Here is a 19885-nt window from a genome sequence, read left to right as displayed (position 1 = left end):
CTAAAAAAACCCACGCTCACGAAAAGTCCTTGTGATACATTCTCGTGGTCAGACGTGTCAGTCACAGGTTCTAATTATGGAAACTCTCTGACAAAACAGCCTGTTGACATGAGTCACCGGGTGGTTTAAGTCTCAAGGCCAAGGTCTCTCCTAAGAATGGGTTGCAGACATGTACATTCTCGGGAAAAGACAGCAGTGGTTTGTAATCATTTTCATCCAGGAGGATGAATTTACAGTCCAGAAAGTAACAGCCTTCTGAAACACCAGGTGGTGAATATAAAGTCCCAGGGTCTCCGTCCTCTGACTTTCCTGAATTTCCTTCTCTCGTATTTGCTTCCGTTTGGAGTCCTTTCTTTTACGTACACACCTCTGTTGATTCAGGATCCGGCCTGGTAACCTGGGTAAATTACTTCAAATGGCAGTTCGAATAAGTTCAGTCCACTTGTAAAGCACAAATGGGAGAAGAGTCTACTTAAAGTAGGGGACTCCACGAAGGGACCTCAGAAAGGAATAGGCTTCGGTCGATGGGCCTAGGTGGGAAAGGGCGTGAGAACGTCACTTTCTCTCAAGGGCGAAAATTTCTCCTTCCTAAATGTTTGCATTTCCTCTCTGGAAGCTTCTTGAGCTTGTTTTCCGAATTGTCATGATGTTGGATCACACTGAAGGCTCTTCTCTGCAGGATTCTGTAGCCTGGCTGTTAGAAGCACAGACGTAGAAGATTCCCCAAGATCTGGCTGAATTTTCTTTTAAAGTTTCAAACAGTGTGTGTGTATATATATATATATATATATATATACACACACACACATATATATAACTTGAGCTTACTTATGTAAAAACGTGGGTGTACCTGTGTTTCAAGAAGTTGTTTGCCAAAAAAGAAGCAGACTCACAGGTCTAGAGAACAAACTAGTGGTTTCCAGTGGGCTCTGGGAGGAGGGGCAATATAAGGGTGGGGGAGTGAGAGATGCAGCCTATTGGGTGTAAGACAGGCTCAAGGATGTATGCACAACACGGGGAGTATAGCCAATATTTTGTAATAACTGTAAATGGAAAGACCTTTCAAAATTGTATAAAAAATTTTGAAAATTGTCCTAAAAACATGTTGGCCAGAATGTTAATAATGGTTAATAACCATGGGAAGCAGCCACGGGTTTAAGTCCCAGCTGTACCCCTTGTGAGGGGTTACGAAACCTCTCTATTTCTTTGTCTCTGAAGCTGGATAGAGAGTTAGTGTGACGATTACGGGGCATAAAGGAGGCACTCCGTCAATGCTGCCCTTGGACCTTGAAGAAACGGATGCTGCCCTCGGCTGTAGCAGAGACCCAGAAAACAGAGGGCACTAGTTGAAGTAAAACACGACTTACTGACATTGGATGTCCCACGGGGGTGACCCGGCGCGTGGAGAATGGATCAGAGTCAAGTTCACAGAGAGAATGGGGCGGAAAAAAAACCAATGTCATTTAGCTGCCTCCCTCAGAGGTCATAGTTCCCAGGTCAGCATGTTCACTCCCCACGAGGCACAAGAAGCCAAATTCTAACAATTCTTCCTGGGAAACCCGGGGAATCCATTGGACAACCCCAGTGGCCCCTGCCACCCAGAGACATGAGGGATCAGAGCCGCCCCGGACCTCAAAGTTGACTCTCCTGGACAAACTTGGAGACAGTGACCAAAGCTTGTCTCTTTGACCCTCCACTTTCTGACTGGCCCATTCCTAAGCTATGTTACAAGAGAAGGTTTAAAGTGGTTTTGTCAGTATGCTTTTCTTGTATTCTCCAGTTACATCGTCTTGCTGAAGGACCCAACGCTGACTTCTTAAGGTGATGACTTTGCTCGAATCTGCACTTGTTAGTTTCATACGTTAACTCTCCAGGTAGGGTTGCCAGATACGAGACAGGGTTCCCAGTTACATTTGAATTTCAGATCAACAACGAATAATTTTTCATGTATGAGTATGTCCCAAATATTGGATGGGACGTACTCAGACTAAAAGATTATTTGTTGCTGCTCTGAAATTCTAATGAGCTGGGCATCCTGTCTTTTTCTTTGCTGTATATATCTGGCAACTCCCTGTCCATGGGAGATCTTATTTCCTTCCACCCAAGTACTAGCCAGGCCCGACCCTGCTTAGCTTCTGAGATCAGAAGAGCTTGGGCTGGGCATATTCAGGGTGGTATGGCTGTAGGCAATCCTACAGCATATGCTGTGGGCATATGCCTGGAGAAAACCATAATTCAAGAAGATGCATGCACCCCAGTGTTCAATGTAGCCCTATTTACCATAGCCACAACATGGAAGCAACCTAATGTCCATCGACACATGAAAAATAAAGAAGATGTGGTAATACATACAACGGAATACTATGCAGCCATGAAAAAGAATGAAATAATGGCATTTGCGGCAACATGGGTGGACCTAGAGATTGTCATACTAAGTGAAGTAAGTCAGACAGAGAAAGACAAACATCACATGATATCACTTATATGTGGACTCTAAAACAAAGATATAAAAGAACTTATTTACAAAACAGAAGCAGACTCACAGACACAGAAAACAAACACATGGTTATGGAAGGGGAAGTGGGGGGATAAATCAGAAGCTTGGGATTAACAGATACGCAGATAATAATACATTGTTATTATCTATATATAAAATAGATAATCAACAAGGACCTACTGTATAGCACAGAGAACTCTGCTCAATATTTTGTAATAACCTGTATGGAAAAAGAATCTGAAAAAGAATGGATACATGTATATTTATAACTGATTCACTTTGCTGTACACGTGAAACTAGCACAACATTGTCAATCAACTATACCCCAATATAAAATAAAAATTAAAAATAAAACAAACAAATAAAAATCTTATTTCCCTGTTTCCAAATTCTTGGAGGGGGTGACCTCGGAGATGCTTCTATAACATATACACAGTCCTGGAAAGGTAAGCATGGTCATTCTTTATGCGCAAAGACACATTTCCACACAAACAGCAAGTATCTCCCCATGCGAGGCACGGCTTTGCTGGGTGGCTCCAGGAAAGAAGAGGCTGGTAGATCACAGTCTTTGCCGTCAGGGAGCTCGCAGAGCAGACCATAGTGCAATTAACCGCAAAAACCAGAGCAGATCACAAGAGCCCTGCGGAGGTCTCCACGCCTTCCCAGTTCAGGGGAGAGGACATGGCATTGGCTTGATGGGGCCATATGGAGAAAGGCTCCTTGTTGGGGTGGCATTTAGATGCTCCTCGATGTCACTGAGTGGAGGGAGTGACTTAAATGCATGCAAAGTCGAGGGAGAACTTCATGCATACTTGGTGGCTTCTTTGGGCAGAATGTAGATGACATCAAGAGACAAAGAAGGGGAAGTAAGTCTGGAAAGAGGAGGTGAGGTTCAAGAACCACAGAAAAGAAGCCAAGGAAAGAACCCAGAGTCACCCCAACTTTTTGTGCGTATACTTTTCAAATAAGGAAGTATTCCCAAATGTTCTCTTGGGAGAGGAGGAGGTGGGGGCTTACCTAGTCCTTCGAGGAGAAGGTTTCATCCCATTGAGAGTGAGTTCCTTCCACAAAAGGTTGCTTCTGTGGGTGAACTCATTCCTGGGGTCCAGCGAAAGGTATGAGAGAGAATCAGGTCTGGCCAAGTGACGTCTAAGCAAAGGTAGCCGTGGAAGACCACATGGATATCGCTTGCTTGACAGATTAGATACAGTCCAGAGAAGCTGTCCAGGAAATGAATTTCTGAAAAGTAAATTTATTTCCCAATTTTTCAATTAAAAAATGAGCGTCCTGGGCTCTCAAACCTAATTTGCTCATTTCTTATGTCATTTTTAATTTAGCAAGTGTGTGAGCTAAAAACCCTGGTGAGACTCAGTTTTCTCATCTGTAAAATGGGAGTGTGGCCCAGATCACTACGTTTTCCTCCAATTGACCCAAAAGAAAGCTCTTGGTGAGGGAGGGGTTGGCAGGATAACAGTCCCGCTCAGAGGGCCCCAGGGCACCTGCAGTTCCCTTAGTCCCTTCTTGATAAGACAATGTAGATGAAGCAAGTCCTAGGAGCAAGCCAGCCCACAGGAAGTGTACTGAGGGGGAGAACAGCCCTCCATCGCAGAAGAATTAGGATGCACCCGGAAAGATAAGGCACGTAGAGTGCTTGTGACAGTGAACATACAGGCCTGCAGTGGAGCACACCTCCTGGTATTCATGGCCTCTTGATGTGCAAGGTACCCATCCTTGAATCTGGGCTGCTTCAAGCAATAGAACGGGACAGGGGTGACTGTACTGGCTCTAGGCCAACATCTTAAGGAAGCTCGGGGGATTCTGCTTTTGCTCTCTTGGGAGACCTGAGCTACCACATAGCCTGCACCCTGTATCCTGTTGGAGAGGCCACGTGGAGAGGGAGAGGCCCTGGGCTCCGTGGAGAACCGAGGACCCAGCTGGACGTTTGTCCCTGTTACAGGCCACCCTGCCACCCCTCCCATGTCCCCACCCACCTCCACTTCTGGGTCACCTGACACGGGAGCGGAGACAACACGTCAGACGTTCCACCCAGACAGAGACCAGCCACCCAGTGGCCTTGTTTAAATTCTCGACCCACAGATTTGTGAGCAAATAGCATCGCCGCTATTTTCAGCTCTGATGTTTTGGGTACAGCACTGGGTCATGAAATCCCACACTCACGGGAAAGGTACACCATCCCCCCCAAAAAATATGTCAGGAATCTGTGCTGTCCAGCTGGTTGGGTTTCTCAGGGTCAAAAGAAAGGATGTGTACAGTTTAAACCACAGGCAGGGGCACTTCCTATTGGGGACCAAACAGGAGTTCCCTGAGGACCGCAGGTTCCTGGGCTCTGGGCTGGGAATGGGTAACAGCCCCCAGGGCGGGGCGGTTCTCAGCTCTCGCTCAGCAGCCCTGGGCTGAGGGACCCGCCCCGGCTTTGTTCAGCCCTCGCTGTGCTCCCCCAGAGAGGCAAGGACACGGGGAGCTGTGTTCTGGGGAGGTTTGGTGGGGACCAAGTCGGGGGGCCCTCACCTCCTGGGAAGCAGCAAGAATGAAAAGAGATAGGAGGCGGGGAGGGGGAGGGGGAGGGGGGAACCACCCTATTCAACAGCAGAGGCAGCTCTGGGGGCTCCTTCAGTCACCCCAGGACAGGAAGCAGGACGGAGAGTGGCAGGAGGGGACCCACCCGGATGGGGCCTACATTCAGGGCCTGGACTGGGGGCCAGGGCTTCCCGGGCAGGGGCAAGCCTGGGGCTCTGAAAGCAGCTTACACTTCCACGGGGTCAGGAAGGGGCAGGGTGCTCTGCACCCAGGGACGCCCCTGAAGGTGCAGAAACAGGAGCATGCTGCCTGGGACAGGAGGACAGGTGAAAAACAAGCAGGCCAGGCCAAGGTGGCATAGGGACCAGACTGCGATGGAAGGCTGGGCCTGGGTCTGGCCCATCACTGACTGTCCAGCAGCTAGCACACAAGAGATGCTCAATAGATGTTTGCTGAATAGAGGCACAGAGAAAGGATGGGGGATTGTCCTCGGGAAAAACCTGACCAGGATGAGCAGCTGTGGTAGGAGGGCATCTCCCGGGCCACGGGCTCTGGTCCAGCCTGGGCATCACATCGCCAGGTGACGTGGGCAAGTTGCCGCCTCTCTGCAGGGCTCAGCTCTGTGTCCATGAATCAAAGGTGTTAGGGGAGAAGTTTCCCCTGTGCTCAGGGACTTGGTGTCTCTGAGATCTGGTGACTAATGTCGAGTGTGGATAGGGTGGTGTCAGGAAGGGAAGGAGATGGGAGGATCAAAGACAGTCCTGAGGAGGGGCATGGAGAAAATAAGGCAGCTGTCAGCAGAAACCGGAAGTCAGAAGGGAGAGCTGGGCTGGGGGGGAAAGATGACATGTTTGCCGTTAGGGAAGTTTAAAGGGGACAAGGGCACATCTTCAAATGGGCAGTGGAGGCAAAAAAATCACAGCCAACTAGAACATTCTCTCCATGGCCCCCCAAAAGACAGCCAAGGGCTTCCTTGGTGGCGCAGTGGTTGAGAGTCCGCCTGCCGATGCAGGGGACACGGGTTCGTGCCCCGGTCCGGGAAGATCCCACATGCCGCGGAGCGGCTGGGCCCGTGAGCCATGGCCGCTGAGCCTGCGCGTCCGGAGCCTGTGCTCCGCAACGGGAGAGGCCACAGCAGTGAGAGGCCCGCGTACCGCAAAACAACAACAACAAAAAAAACAACAAAAAAAAACCCAACAAAAAAAAGACAGCCAAGTCCTAATCCCCCCAAACTGTGAAGGTTACCTTACGTGGAAGAAAGGTCTTTGCAGATGTGATTAAGTAAAGGTCTTGAGATGGGAGATATGCTGGATTATCGGGTAGGTCCTGAATGCCCTCATGTGTGTTCTCTCTCTTTTTTTTTTTTTTGGCTGTGCTGGGTCTTTGCGGCCAGCAGGGGCTACTCTTCGTTGCGGTGTGCGGGCTTCTCATTGCCGTGGCTTCTCTTGTTGTGGAGCACGGGCACTAGGTGCGTGGGCTTCAGTAGTTGTGGCTCGTGGGCTCAGTAGTTGTGGCACACGGGCTTAGTTGCTCCGCGGCATGTGGGATCTTCCCGGACCAGGGCTCGAACCCGTGTTCCCTGCATTGGCAGGCGGATTCTTAACCACTGCACCATCAGGGAAGCCCCATGTGTGTTCTTATAACAGGGAGGCGGAGGGAGATTTGACACCCAGAGGAGAAGGTGATGTGAAGACAGAGCAGAGAGATATTTGAAGATGCTGGCCTTGAAGATTGAGGGATGCCGGCCACAAGCCGAGGAACGACGGCCGCCCCCAGGAGCTGGAAGAGGCAAAGAGCAGATTCACCCCTGCAGCTGCCAGAGGGGGTGTAGCCGAGAGACAGTGTTTTCAGACACCCAGCCTCCAGGACTCTGAGACGAAAGACTTCTGTTGCTTTAAGCCACCAAGACTTTGCGGTAATTTCTACCAGCAGCCACAGGAAATGAATACACTGGGCGTCCCCTCAATCACGGACTCTTAACTCACCGCCAGGTCCCTCACCTGAGCCCCAGGTTAAGTGCTTTGGGTATGTTATCTCTCACCCCTCTGAAGAGCCTGTGAGGCAGGGACTGTTAGAATCCCCACTTCCCAAAGGAGGAAGATGAGGCACAGAGGTCGGACAACCCTTCAGAGGTCGCAGAGCTGGCGAGTGACAGAGCTATACAGAGGTGGGTGACTCCAGGGGTGACCCTCTTAACCACTGCGCCGGCCTCTGTCCCAGCTGAACACATGCTCCTAAACATGACACCCACACAAGCTTGCAGGTCCTGGTGATGGAAGTGGTACCTTCTTCTTTCAGTGCCCTAAGTTATAAAGCTACTACGTATCACAACTGCACGTAGAGCTTGTTAGTCCCGTAATGGGGCTTTGAGCATCTATGTCCTGAGACATGTCACAGGGCAACAACCTGGGACCCTAAGAGGCGGTGGCTTGTTCACCGCCTTAAAGCTGGTCCCTGAAGTTAGAGCCAGAGTCAGAAGCTAATTCAGAATGTTCCCACCCTATATTTTAGGAGCAAATTAAGCAGCTGAAATGTGAAAAGAAATGCCGGCTTGGTTACACGACCCTCGCTATCTAAGGCAGACCAAAGACCATGCTCCAGAACAAAGATCTGAAGTCAAACACACTCTCCTGACACACGTGTTCTGGGCACGTGAGGTGTGATGCTTGCCGCCCCCCAGAAGGTGCAAGGGAAGTGGGACTGGGCACTTCCCGGATGACTCATTGCACGGGGTGGGGGTCGCCTGCCAAAAATGGGCCCATCCACTGGCTGACTGATGGCCCATCAGGGTGCCCTCCTACTGGGCGAGCAACTGGATTAACCAGAGCAGCTCCCTGGAGTGAATTGGAGAATGTGGAGAGGATTGACGAGAGACAGACAGACAGACGAGACAGAGCAACCAATCTCCAGAGCTACACTGCATCCGGAAACTTGCCCGGAAGAGGCGTGCATACCCTCACTCCCCACCCCTAAGGCAGCCTCAGCGACTCTCCATTCTTCTGGGTGGATCGAGCTTCCCGGGTAGCTCACAGGGCACAAAACAGAGGCAAACTGACACAATTAGCAGTATTCGCCCCAGTTTTTGTTTTGCATGTTTGCATTCAGATGTGTACGTCTTTTTTCTTTTTTTGGCCATGCCACGTAGCTTGCGGGAGTTCCCTGACCAGGGATTGAACCCAGGCCCTCAGCGGTGAAAGCTCGGAGTCCTAACCACCAGACTGCCAGACAATTCCCAGATGGCTACATCTTTAATTCCTTTTTGAGGTGATATTCTTTTTTTAAAATTTATTTTATTGACGTTTAGTTGATTTACAATGTTGTGTTAATTTCTGCTGTACAGCAAAGTGATTCAGTTATACATATATGTTATATATTTTTTCATATTTTTTTCCATGGTGGTTTATCACAGGATATTGAATATAGTTCCCTGGGCTCTACAGTCAGACCTTGTTGTTTATCCATCCTCTAGATAATAGTTTGCATCCAGTAATCCCAAACTCCCAGTCCGTCCCTCCTCCACCCTCCTCCCCCTTGGAGGGGATAGTCTTATAAAATGCCTTCCTGAATTAATGTTGCTGCCTGTCACCCTAGCGAACCCACCTGGGCCAGTCAGATTTGCAAGGGCGTCCTCTCTACTGAGACGGGTCCCAGGAGGGCCCTTAACGGAACCAGCTTCAGGCAGAGATCACGCTGTGTTCCTCTTTTTTCACGCTCTAGGGGCCAAAATGAGATGGGGCAACCTGGGACCCCGTTTTTTCTATACACTCTTGTCTGCATTAAAAATGTTCGAAAAATGAATGTTAAACCCTTCACCCGTGGAGGAATGTTTAGTATATGCCTGAACACAATGCTAACTTGAAAAAATACCTATTTTGTGCTTGCCCATAGTAAAAATAGAGCTGAACTCTATAGGTCATTGGTCACTGATGTAGTACGGGTTTATACCTGTGTGCGCAGCTGATCGCAAGATCGGGGTGCGCGTGTACTGTGCTCATGGGTCCCATTCATATAAGGCTGAACTTCACGAACGGCACCCTCCTCGCCCCCACCCGCCAGTATCGACAGGACTCCTCTCTCAGGGGACCTTGAGCTCAGGTGTCACCTTCTGGTGACAAAAACGGCATCACAGACCGAGAATTTTTTTTTTTTTTTTTTGCGGTACGCGGGCCTCTCACTGCTGTGGCCTCTCCCGTTGCCGGAGCACAGGCTCCGGACGCACAGGCTCAGCAGCCATGGCTCACGGGCCCAGCCGCTCTGCAGCATGTGGGATCTTCCCGCACCGGGGCACGAACCCGTGTCCCCTACATTGGAAGGTGGATTCTTAACCACTGTGCCACCAGGGAAGTCCCAAGCTTGCAATTCTTTCAAAATACAGTTGACCCTTGAACAACATGGGCCATTAGTAGCACCGACCCCTTGCAGTCAGAAAATCTGCATATAACTTTTCAGTCAACCCTCTGTATCCTCAGCTTCACATCCATGGATTCAACCAACCGAGGATCTTGTAGCACTGCCGTTATGTATTTAGTGAAAAAAATCTGTGCAGAGGTGGATCTCTGCAGTTCAAACCCCTGTTGTTCAAGGGTCAACTGTAAACAGTTTTGTCACTTGATCGATAAGAAAAAAGTATTGGAATGGTTTTCATTTTATTTTGAGTAAAGTTGAGCCCTTTTATGTTGATGGATCATTCAAAGTACCTGTTCTTTGCTCGTTTTCATGTCATGATGTCCATCTCCTTAAAGTCATTTAAAAATCCTTCATCTGCCATATACTTTGCATTTCTTTACCCCGTTCTGCAGTCTTCTAATCTTGTTACAAATTTTCTTTTTTTTAATTTTCTTTTTATTATTATTATTATTTTTTATTTATTTATTTTTGGCTGTGTTGGGTCTTCGTGTCTGTGCGAGGGCTTTCTCTAGTTGCGGCAAGTGGGGGCCACTCTTCATCACGGTGCGCGGGCGTCTCACTATCGCAGCCTCTCTCGTTGCGGAGCATAGGCTCCAGACGCGCCGGCTCAGTAGTTGTGGCTCATGGGCCTAGTTGCTCCGCGGCATGTGGGATCTTCCCAGACCAGGGCTTGAACCCGTGTCCCCTGCATTGGCAGGCAGATTCTCAACCACTGCGCCACCAGGGAAGCCCACAAATTTTCTTTTTGGACAACTTGGATGATTCTAAACATGAGAACCTCTTCCAGAGGTTGCTTTGCAGCAGTAGGACAGGGGCTTAGAATGAAAAACAGGACTTAGGAGTATCTTTGAGTTAAGGCTGGGAGGGCAGGAGTCATGTCTGGGGCTGGCTCAGGGGGAGCTGGGCGTCCCTTTAGGTGAGGTCGTGAATAAGGGTTTGAGGAAACAGGATGACAAAGGGCCAGGTAGGTGTTCCCCAGGTTCCTTCCTAGGAAGCCGTCAGGACAGAGGGGCTGGTGAGCGCGGTGCGAACTTGGGGAAGAATGACAGGAGCTGGACAGAAAGGAGCGAGTGGGAGGCGGGGGCTTGTTCGGAGGCCGCCAGTGGGCGCATACCCGCGCCGGGCCGTGAGTCCACCTGCGGCCGCCGCGGACTCGCTTCCGCGCCGGTGGACTTTGTCACGCCGAGGGCTCTGCTCACACCCACGGCCAGCCGAGCACGTGCACGAGCAGCTAACCCTGCGGCGCGGGCGCGGCCGGGGAGCGGCGCCCCGGAGAGCGGCGCCCCGGGAGGTCAGGGCGGAAAGGCCGAGCGCGGGGCTGATCTCAGCGCCTCGTGGCCCCCTCGTGACCGCGCTTCGCCCGAGAACCTGGGGCCACGGCAGCCACTAGGACTCGGGCCCCGAGCCCTCGAGACTGCCTCGCGCAGCCGGGCGGGGCGTGGAGCGCGCAGCGTGGGGCGCAGCGTGGGGCGCAGCGTGGGCGGGGCGTAGAGCGCGGCGTGGGCGGGGCCGTGACAGGGCGTCAAGGGGCGTGGGCGGGGTGCGTGGGCGGGGCGTGGGGCGCGACGGCCAGACGTGGAGCGCGACGGCGGGGCGTGGAGCGCAGCGGGGGCGGGGCATGGTGCGCGGGGCTGTGACAGGGCGTCAGGGGCGGGGCACAACGGTGCGTGCGTGCTACGGTGGGGCGTGGCGTGGCGCGAGGGGGCGGGGCACGGCGTCCGGCACAGGGCACGGCGCAGGGCACGGGGCGGGCGGCGTCGACGCCCGGCGGGATGACGGTGATGGGGTGAGGGTGGCGGGGCCGGGCTGGAGCCTCCGGGCTGGGGCCTCCTGGCTGGGCGGCCGGCTGGTAGAGGATAAGGACGGTCGCGGTCGGTGGGCAGGGAGGAAGATGTGGGAGGAGCAGCCGTGGCGGAAGCGGGGAGGACGGCGGGGGCGGGAGTATCTCGGGAGAGCCAGGCCAGGCTTCCTTGGGTGGAAAAGACGAAGCGACAGTCCCCGGGGATCCCCCAGGCCGCCCCCTACCGGGCCGGCTCGCGCTGGCGCGGGGACGAGCCCAAGGAGCGAGTTGCTATGGACACCCGGCCAGGGTGGCCGTCCGCTTCCGGTCCCAGCGCGCCGGCAGCTCTCGGGCCCCCATCCCCCGAAGTGACCCCCATCCTCCCCCGAAGTGACCCCCACCTGGGAGGCCTCCTGACCTTTGACACCGCCTTTTTACCGTTAGGGTGAAGGCACCACGCGCTCCCGCCCAGGCCCAGACATGCCGGTCCTTGTGAGGCAGAAACTTGAGAGGGAGCCGTCCTCTCCCTGAAGGTGGGTAGAACGACAGGACGTTGTCCTGGGGGAGAAGTCGCATTTCGGCCCATTGTGGAGCAGTGAGGACGAGCCTCTGCTCATAGGAGAGCTTTGAGAAGACAGAGCTTCGTTTGGGGGATTTCTTCCACACGCTGGAACGCCGGAGTTCAGATGTCCAGCCGGGACAGCCATTCGCTTAAACTTGCCCATCAATTGCCTATCATTAAACTGGAGGAAATGTAGATAATTAGAAAATATGGTAGTTCCAGACAGTGACGTCCAGTTTTTTCCTTTCCTCCCTCACAAAGCCTCGCAGTGGAACAGCTGTCTGACCCGTTCAAAGGGAAGGATGAAATCTCTGCGCAGGCACGCGATGTGAATGGAAGAGGCCTGTCACTGTGAGTCTGGCTTTTAGTCACCTGGTGTCTTCCTCAGGGTGACACGACCCGGAGACGATGAACTTCAGTGGCTGAGATATATTATTAGCCTGCAGTTAAGTTACAGAAACGGCAAGATTTACATTAGTTCTCTTTCCATTCGGTCGTGAACATCTTTGGGTCACACTGGAAAGGATGAGTATTTTTCATGTGGCCCTAATGAGTCAGTTCACAATATTATTACCCAAATGGCAGAAGAAAATGGGAAATCAGGTCACGTCTTAGGGTTACCACTAGTTTTTATAATAGGAGCAGGTTCCCTAAGAGATGGAGAAATGAATATCATGGTTGTCTTTTCACTCTTTCAGAGACCCTCCCCAAGAAATTGATTAGAAATGGGCAAAGCAAACAGTAATTTGGAGTGATCACTCCAAGGCATTAGCAATCAATCAGTCATTCCGTGCCAGGGAGAAATAAAAGATGTCTGTGGAGGATGTACATAGATTAGAGTCAGCAGTATGGATATGCATTTTATATGTGACTACTTGTGTCTTTCTGGTAGATGCAAACAGTACGGCACTCTGAGCACACACTAAAGACAGCTCTCATCTCAAAGAACCCAGCGCTTGTGTCACAGTACGAGAAGTTAGATGCTGGGGAAAAGCGTCTGATGGACGAAGCCTTCCGGCCAGACAGTGATCTCTTTGGACCCATTACTTTGCATTCGCAGTCAGACTGGATAACCTCCCATCCTGAGGCTCCCCAAGACTTTGAAGAGTTTTTCAGTGATCCTTACAGAAAGATACCTTCTCCACAGAAGCACAGTATTTATGTACAGTGCATTGGTATATATTGGATTTGGTTTGGTTTTGCAATGGTGCTGTGGCCAGGGGTAGTTTGGGGTGTCGATCTCATTTAAGCGAGCAGTTTTTATAATCATTTTTGACATTCATTCCCAAGGTGGAAGTTTTGTAGCCAAACTGCCTTAAAAGAGGATGTTTTGTTTCTTTCTAATTTGTATTCACCTCAGTGAACGATAAAGGTGTATTGAAAATTTACAGTTGGTTTGTGTCTAATTCCAAATTTCTAATTGTAGACTGAGGTAAAGGCTATTTTAATCATCTCATAGTCTGTCTTTAAATTTTCTTCCATGCTATAGGATTGCTAGGAAACACCAGAAGTATCAGTGAAGAATATGTGAAATGGCTCAAGGGCTACTGTGAAGCATTTTTCTATGGCTTGACAGTGAAACTCCTAGAACCAGTTCCTGTCTCTGCAACGAGGTGCTCCTTTAGAATCAATGATAACACGCAGAACCTACAGATTCATGCAGGTGAATTAAACAGCTTTACACTTTGAATTGAGCTATATATGTGTGTGTGTGTGTGTGTGTGTGTGTGTGTTGTATATATATATCACACGTGTGTTTCTTTTTAAATAGGGCAGATCCTGAAGTTCTTAAAAAAGAAGAAACCTGAAGATGCTTTTTGTGTTGTGGGAATAACAATGATCGATCTTTACCCAAGAGACTCCTGGAATTTTGTCTTTGGACAGGCCTCTTTGACAGATGGTATTCCTTTTTGACATTGTTGCTACCGAAGACTGTACAGTATCTCTGGTGCGGCACCTGCCGTAAAGGGAAGGGTGCTGCTGATAGACCCCTTTGATCTGGGTTTCTCCACAGGTTGGCCATTCAGCGCCTGTGTGACCTGGAAGCTAATAATACCTATTTCACAGTGTCATTTTGAGATTATTTACATAAGAGTGCTGATCTGTAAAAAGTGTGTACATATGCCTGGCACATATATAGGCATTCAGCACAACAGGTGGTGAATGTAGGTAATTCAGTGGCAAGGTGAATTAAATAAGGATATTTGAATTGTCATTAATGTAAGTGAAAATCTTGCTGATCGTTTTTCAGCTCTTTTAGTAGTCTTCTTGCACAGATGAGGCAGCTGTAGACTGATTTACAAGTGTGCTTCATATCCAGTGTCTCAGGACATTTTGTTATTTTATTTATGGTCAGTTTCAGTCTTTGACTTGAAGTAAAATAACCTTTGACTCATTGCGAGCCCTGCTTGATAGCACTGGGGGTGGGGAAGGACCCAGAAACAGATCATACTTTGGCCTATTTTGGTTTTCTTTTTGCCTTCTCCCCACCCCTCCGTTTTTGCTCTTATTTTTCTCCCCTTTTCCCCCAGGATCTAAAACAGATTTCAAGGGGAAAAGTCCAGTAAACTGAGGGGCATGATGGTGCATTAGCACTAGTTCTAGGTATGGGGAGCAAGTACCAGGGCCCTTACGAGTACAGAGGATATAGACTGGCTGTTCCATCAGCCCCAGGGTTTGTTGGGGTGGGAGCTCTCGCTAACAAACGTTTCTTCCTATTAGAGACACACCTCTCCTCCCAGTTCATTAGAGGTGGGGGCCTAGGGTGCTGTGGAGCCTCTTCTTCCCTCCCAGCCCTTCATCCTCACTCTCCATTTACATTCTTGCAGCGCCAGCTCCCCCTGCCCCCATGACCTTACTAACTAACCCACTCTCTCAGAGACCTGCGTCACTGCTGTCCCCCTGAGCTTTTGTATGAGCTTTCTATCAGAAATGAATTTGTATGAGCTAAGTCTTTATTTTCCCTTTTATTATTAACCTGATAGAGATAGAACCATTAAAAAAATTTAAACAATGTATTTATCTAGATATTGTTAACTAATCTATCTTATGCATTTGAGGAGGTCAGGAAGCACTCCCCCCAAATGTTTCTATTTCTTTTTTTTTTCTCAGTAAGTTTCTTAAATATTGTGTGATGTAAGAGAAGATGTAGTAGGAGAGCAGGGTTGATCTGCTGTGCAGTGAGACAGTATCCTACTACAAGTGACTTCATTCTCTCCAAGTTTATAAAGATTGGTATTTTAAAATTGAGAAATATTTAATTACCAAAGGAAATAATCTGTTGGTAGGATTATTAGAAGAAAAAAATGTTCTTGCTGAAGGTATTATAGTGAAATATACCCACACTTGTTTGGTCAGAGGAGGTCACTTGTGATGTGAGTAGGTTTAGTTTTTTCTTAACTTCCAGAATGCCCTCTTCCCCTAAATCTCAAATACCAAGGTGGAGTGAGGTGCATTCTTTTTGAATCAAATTAGGTTGGACAAACTTACTACGAATTCACTTCCTTAACACAAATGTTCCTTACTACTTTCGAAGAGCAACTGAAGGAGGCATACGTGAAAGCAACAGTGTAAACAAGTGGAATCATAAAGCAGTCGGTCCCCTTTAGAACGAGTGGTGCGTCAGTCTGTCCTCTGTGCAGAGATGGTTGAAACTAGCCTAGATGTCACAGGAAGTCAGTTACAGGGGTTTGTTCTGGTCACCGGCACAGCTGCAGAGAGAGTTGTGCTGAGTTTACAGCGGGGAGGACAGGAGAGGTTCTTCTCTCTGAAGGCAGGGTCCAAACATGGTCACCAAGGCAGTGGGGCAGTGGCCGGATGTCTTCCTGTATAGCAGGGCACGAGGGCAGGACGGGACCCTCAGTGACATGCACGGCACCGAGACCTGTTTACTGTGATCTTCCAGAGTGAGGTCATGAGCCTGCGGTTCATTCACTCTGTCGCTCCTTTTGGAGTACTTTATTTGGGCTATTTAAGAAAATGACTTCTTTTTTTATTCTTATTTTGCCACTTGGCTTGTGGGATGTTAGTTCCCCAACTAGGAATTGAACCCGGGCCCACGGCAGTGAAAGCACAGAGTCCTAACCACTGTACCGCCAGGGAATTCCCCCCAAAATGACTTCTTTTGTGGGGAAAAAAACTTTGTGGAACTTAAAATTTCTCAAGAATTTGACGTCAAGATCATTAAGTTTTACAGAGCAGAGCAGGTTGGTTAGCAGAAGATTCTGATCGGGAAATCTGGGGCAGAAGTCTCCTTTGTCCGGGTGAACCTTAGCCAAGCTTACTGGGGCTGCGGGCACTCCCCAGCCAGGTGCCCAGGCGGGCTCTTTTTCAGTCTTCAGGAATCTTCCTCTTATTCCGTCATTGCTTGTCTTCTTTTCCTAGGTGTGGGGATATTCAGCTTTGCCAGGTACGGCAGTGATTTTTACAGCTCCCACTACGAAGGCAAACTGAAGAAGCTGCAGAAGAAGTCTTCAAGTGACTACTCGGTTTTTGATAATTATTACGTTCCTGAAGTGACTAGTGTTTTGCTGCTTCGGTCCTGTAAGGTGAGCTGTTCAGACAATCTACCAGGAGTGTTTCTTTAAGAGATCTTGATCCCCTGCATTTATATATCCACAGTCCTTAAGGTAGTTTTATAAATAACTTTGTCTCATTTGTATACTTTTGGTGGATACTGCTTGACTGAAGTTATCAGTAAAACCAGAATGTAAATGGTACCTTCGTACTGAAATGTACAGTATCTGTGACGGTTTTTTGTCCTGTTAGTGACACGCGGCCTTGGCTGTACCCGTCTCCTGACCATTAGCTTAATTCCAGAATTCTGGGCAGGTAGGGACACCGTGCTCGTCAAGTCGGGCTAACTCCCGGGGGCCTGCGGGACCCCTGTGCTCTAGCTCCTGGCAGGGAACGGGCCTTCCCCTTGGGCTCCGGGCTGCCTGCTGCAGCTGCTGGTTCTGCTGCTGGTTCCTCGTGTCTCCCCCTGCCCTGCTCTGTGGGAAGCCTGTCTCCTCGTTTCCCCCTTTCTTCATAGCCAGACAGGCTTTTCTGCTTTCACCACTGCTGTGTGTCGGGGGTAGAGAATGACACCTGATGGAATGACGGGTTCAGAGTACAGCCGACCCTTAAGCGACATGGCTTTAAACTGCATGGGTCCACTTCCGTGCAGTGCTCCTCACTGGTGCCATAGGCACTGCCCTACCGCAAGGGCCCGCGGAACTGCGGATGCAGAGGGCTGACTGGAAAGCCAGAGCAGGTTCTTGACTGCAGGGGGGTCGGTGCCCCACCCCCCCTTGTTCAAGGGTCAGCTCTACGTGCCCTGCATTGATCTGCTTGTTAACATGCAGGTCAAGCTGCTCCCCTGCTGCCCACCAGCTCGGCATCTCTGGGGGAAGGGCCTCGGAATCTGCATGCTAGCCAGCATCCCACTGGTGCAGAGCAGTGGTCTCAACCAGGGGTGATTTTGCCACCCAGGGAATATTTGGCCGTGTCTGGAGACATTTCTGGTTGTCACAGCGGGGGAGGAGATGCTACTGGCGTCTAGTGGGTGGAGGCCAGGGCTGCTCAACACCCTACAGCGCACAAGACACCCCACCCCGACCCCGTCAAGGAATGATCCTGTCCAACATGTGAGTGGTGTCGGGGTGGAGAAACCCTGGGCGGGGGAGTACTGAAGCCCAGAGAGGAAGGCAGTAAGACATTCAGGGAAATGAGGGACTAAGTCTTGGGGCAGATTGAGGTTTTGGTGGTGATGGTAAGGGAGCTCATTCCTGTGAATTGGTTTCTTGGAAGAGCATGCAAAGAAGGGGGTGTACCTTGTTGCTGATGACCGTGGCGCTGTAAGCCTCCACGTGAATGTCTTGCAGACTTTAACCCATGAGATTGGACATATCTTTGGACTTCGGCACTGCCAGTGGCTCGCATGCCTGATGCAAGGCTCCAACCACTTGGAAGAAGCTGACCAGCGTCCCCTCGACCTTTGCCCCATCTGTTTACGCAAGTTGCAGAGTGCTGTCGGCTTCCACCTTAAAGACAGATACAAAGTAAGTGGGGGAAGCCATAAAGGGGGAAGTGGTTATTTAAGTAGCAAACTACCATTTTCTATTAGGCCCTTCTCTGGAGGTGATTTATCAGAGGAAATTAGTGCAAAGGTAAGCAGGAAGCTGTGGGTTTAAAAAAAGTGCAAAGAAATATCTTCCTTAAAAACTTTGACTTGCCTCACACTTAGAATTCAATGAGAAATGGTGGAAGAGGTTTCTGTGTCTCCCGTTCATTTAGGGCCAGAGAGCTTGACTTTGCAGAGCAGAATACATATTGATAAGTGAGGGAAAGTTCATGTTTAAAAACTATGAAGGGACTTGCCTGGTAGTGCAGTGGTTAAGAATCCGCCTGCCGGTGCAGGGGACATGGGTTCCAGCCCTGGCCCGGGAAGATCCCACATGCCGCGGAGCAACTAAGCCCGTGTGCCACAACTACTGAGCCTGTGCTCTAGAGCCCGCGAGCCACAACTGCTGAGCCCACGTGCCACAACTACTGAAGCCCACGCACCTAGAGCCCATGCTCCGCAAGAAGGGAAGCCACCGCGATGAGAAGCCCATGCACCACAATGAAGAGTAGCCCCCGCTCGCAGCAACTAGAGAAAGCCTGCGCACAGCAATGAAGACCCAACACAGCCAAAGATAAATAAATAAATAATAATAAATTTACATTAAAAACCCCCCAAAACTATGAATATGTGGAAGCGATTTATCTTTCCACATATGGGACAAGGGTATGATATTCATTAGGAGGAAGGCATGATTTTAAGAAGGAGGGAAAGTATCTAATCTCGATGTGCAAGTGAATGTGTGTCCGCAAACATAGCGACTGCAATCCCTGTCTACACGTGTGTCTTCACATATGTATATCTGGCATGCCTGTGTGTACACTTAACAGGTGTATACGTATCCCCGTCAAATTGCAACCACGGTATAATAATGCCTTGTGGAACACTTAGCAAGTTGAGAAAAGAAAATAATTATCCTCCCACCTTCAAAAAACTGAGGACTCAGTGTAATTCTTCTCTTCTGTGCATCATGACTGTCCTGTGTGCTCACAGCTGGCGTGTTTCTGGTGCATGCCCTTTGACAAGCATGGTCTCACTTTCGTGACCATCTTTATCAAATGGAACATCTCCGTGGGGTAGCATAAGTCACCGATGTAGATAACTTGATTTGGAAGCTAATGTTTTTCTCTTGCCTAAGTCTGTTTTGCTGGCATTTGTTAAAAGATGAATCTGTTTTCAAGGCGCTGGTGAGGTGGGTTGGTGCTGAGTCCATTGACACACCTACAGTTACTCCAGAGCATAGTCGTGCGGATCCTCTGAGTTTGCCAAAACCTGTGGAAGCCTTTAAAGAATGGAAAGAGTGGATAACAAAATGCCTTGCTGTTCTCCAGAAGTAAGAACCTTCAGATAGGAGTAATTAAAATAAACACTTGCACATCATGCTTTCGTTTGGGTGGAGTACTGTACTGCATTGGAATAAACTGTTACACTGATTCTGCGCTGTGTCAAAGTAACAGTGGAATTTTTTTTCAAAGCACTGGAACTTGGAACTTCGAACTGGGGCTCATTTACAATGATAACAATTCGAAACGCTTTCTCTTCTGTCTTAGTAGCCTGGTGTGTGGCAGCAAGCACGACATTTCCATTCGGATACGTTTATGTCTCCTGAGAGAGCCAGGGCCAGCCCTAACTAGTAACTAACGAGTCCTGTAAAAATAGCTCTCCCCGTCCTAAGAAAGGGTTTCCAAGGAACATAATTTCCAGAGGATGATTTCTGGTTCAGTTTTTAGAAAGAGGTGCTCCCCGTCTGCTGACCGGGCCAAGTCACTTTCTCCATTCACACCCCTTCTGCTTTTCTGCAGACTTTTCCACCCTTGGGGGCGGCCTTACCTCTTTTTTTCCTTTGCTGATTGTTAGCTCATCCCTGAAAGAAGCAACAGCTCACTTCAGTTTTTAGCAGCTTAAAACATGTCCTCTTCTCAAGAATATTTTCCAGTGGAAGTGCCAGTGGCACTTGCACTGCGCCATATGCTTGTGGGGACTGCAGTTCTCAGCTTT

At 49.6% G+C, this 19885-nt stretch overlaps 1 protein-coding gene across 3 annotated transcripts; it reads left to right on the top strand.

Annotated features, from left to right (window-relative positions):
• The first annotated feature begins 11154 nt into the window (after positions 1-11154).
• On the top strand, positions 11155-19337 carry AMZ2 (archaelysin family metallopeptidase 2). Of its 3 annotated transcripts, XM_029213269.1 has the most exons (9): positions 11155-11228; positions 11667-11755; positions 12046-12135; positions 12677-12959; positions 13274-13447; positions 13556-13684; positions 16168-16331; positions 17649-17825; positions 19069-19337. In XM_029213269.1, exons 4-9 carry the CDS (start codon positions 12677-12679, stop codon positions 19222-19224), a joined length of 1083 nt encoding a protein of 360 aa, XP_029069102.1. In that variant the 5' UTR covers positions 11155-11228; positions 11667-11755; positions 12046-12135; the 3' UTR covers positions 19225-19337. The 3 variants fall into 3 exon arrangements, with proteins under 3 accessions (XP_029069102.1, XP_029069104.1, XP_029069103.1); XM_029213271.1 differs by lacking the exons at positions 17649-17825; positions 19069-19337 and adding an exon at positions 17257-17586; XM_029213270.1 differs by lacking the exon at positions 11155-11228 and having other exon boundaries at positions 11370-11755.
• Positions 19338-19885: the final 548 nt, after the last annotated feature.

Source organism: Monodon monoceros, unplaced genomic scaffold (assembly GCF_005190385.1).
Source record: "Monodon monoceros isolate NGI ecotype Baffin Bay Population unplaced genomic scaffold, NGI_Narwhal_1 Super_Scaffold_9, whole genome shotgun sequence".
Taxonomy (NCBI): domain Eukaryota; kingdom Metazoa; phylum Chordata; class Mammalia; order Artiodactyla; family Monodontidae; genus Monodon; species Monodon monoceros.
Note: the sequence above shows the minus strand (reverse complement) of the source record. Positions and strands in the feature narration are given on the sequence as shown.

What these genes read in the sequence shown, in the direction of transcription:
- AMZ2 (XM_029213269.1), top strand. Translation starts at nt 12,677, where the DNA reads ATGCAAACAGTACGGCACTCTGAGCACACACTAAAGACAGCTCTCATC. An exon ending in GAACCTACAGATTCATGCAG is followed by an intron (nt 13,448 to 13,555) that starts GTGAATTAAACA and finishes CTTTTTAAATAG; the next exon opens with GGCAGATCCTGAAGTTCTTA. An exon ending in ACCTTAAAGACAGATACAAA is followed by an intron (nt 17,826 to 19,068) that starts GTAAGTGGGGGA and finishes TCTGTTTTCAAG; the next exon opens with GCGCTGGTGAGGTGGGTTGG.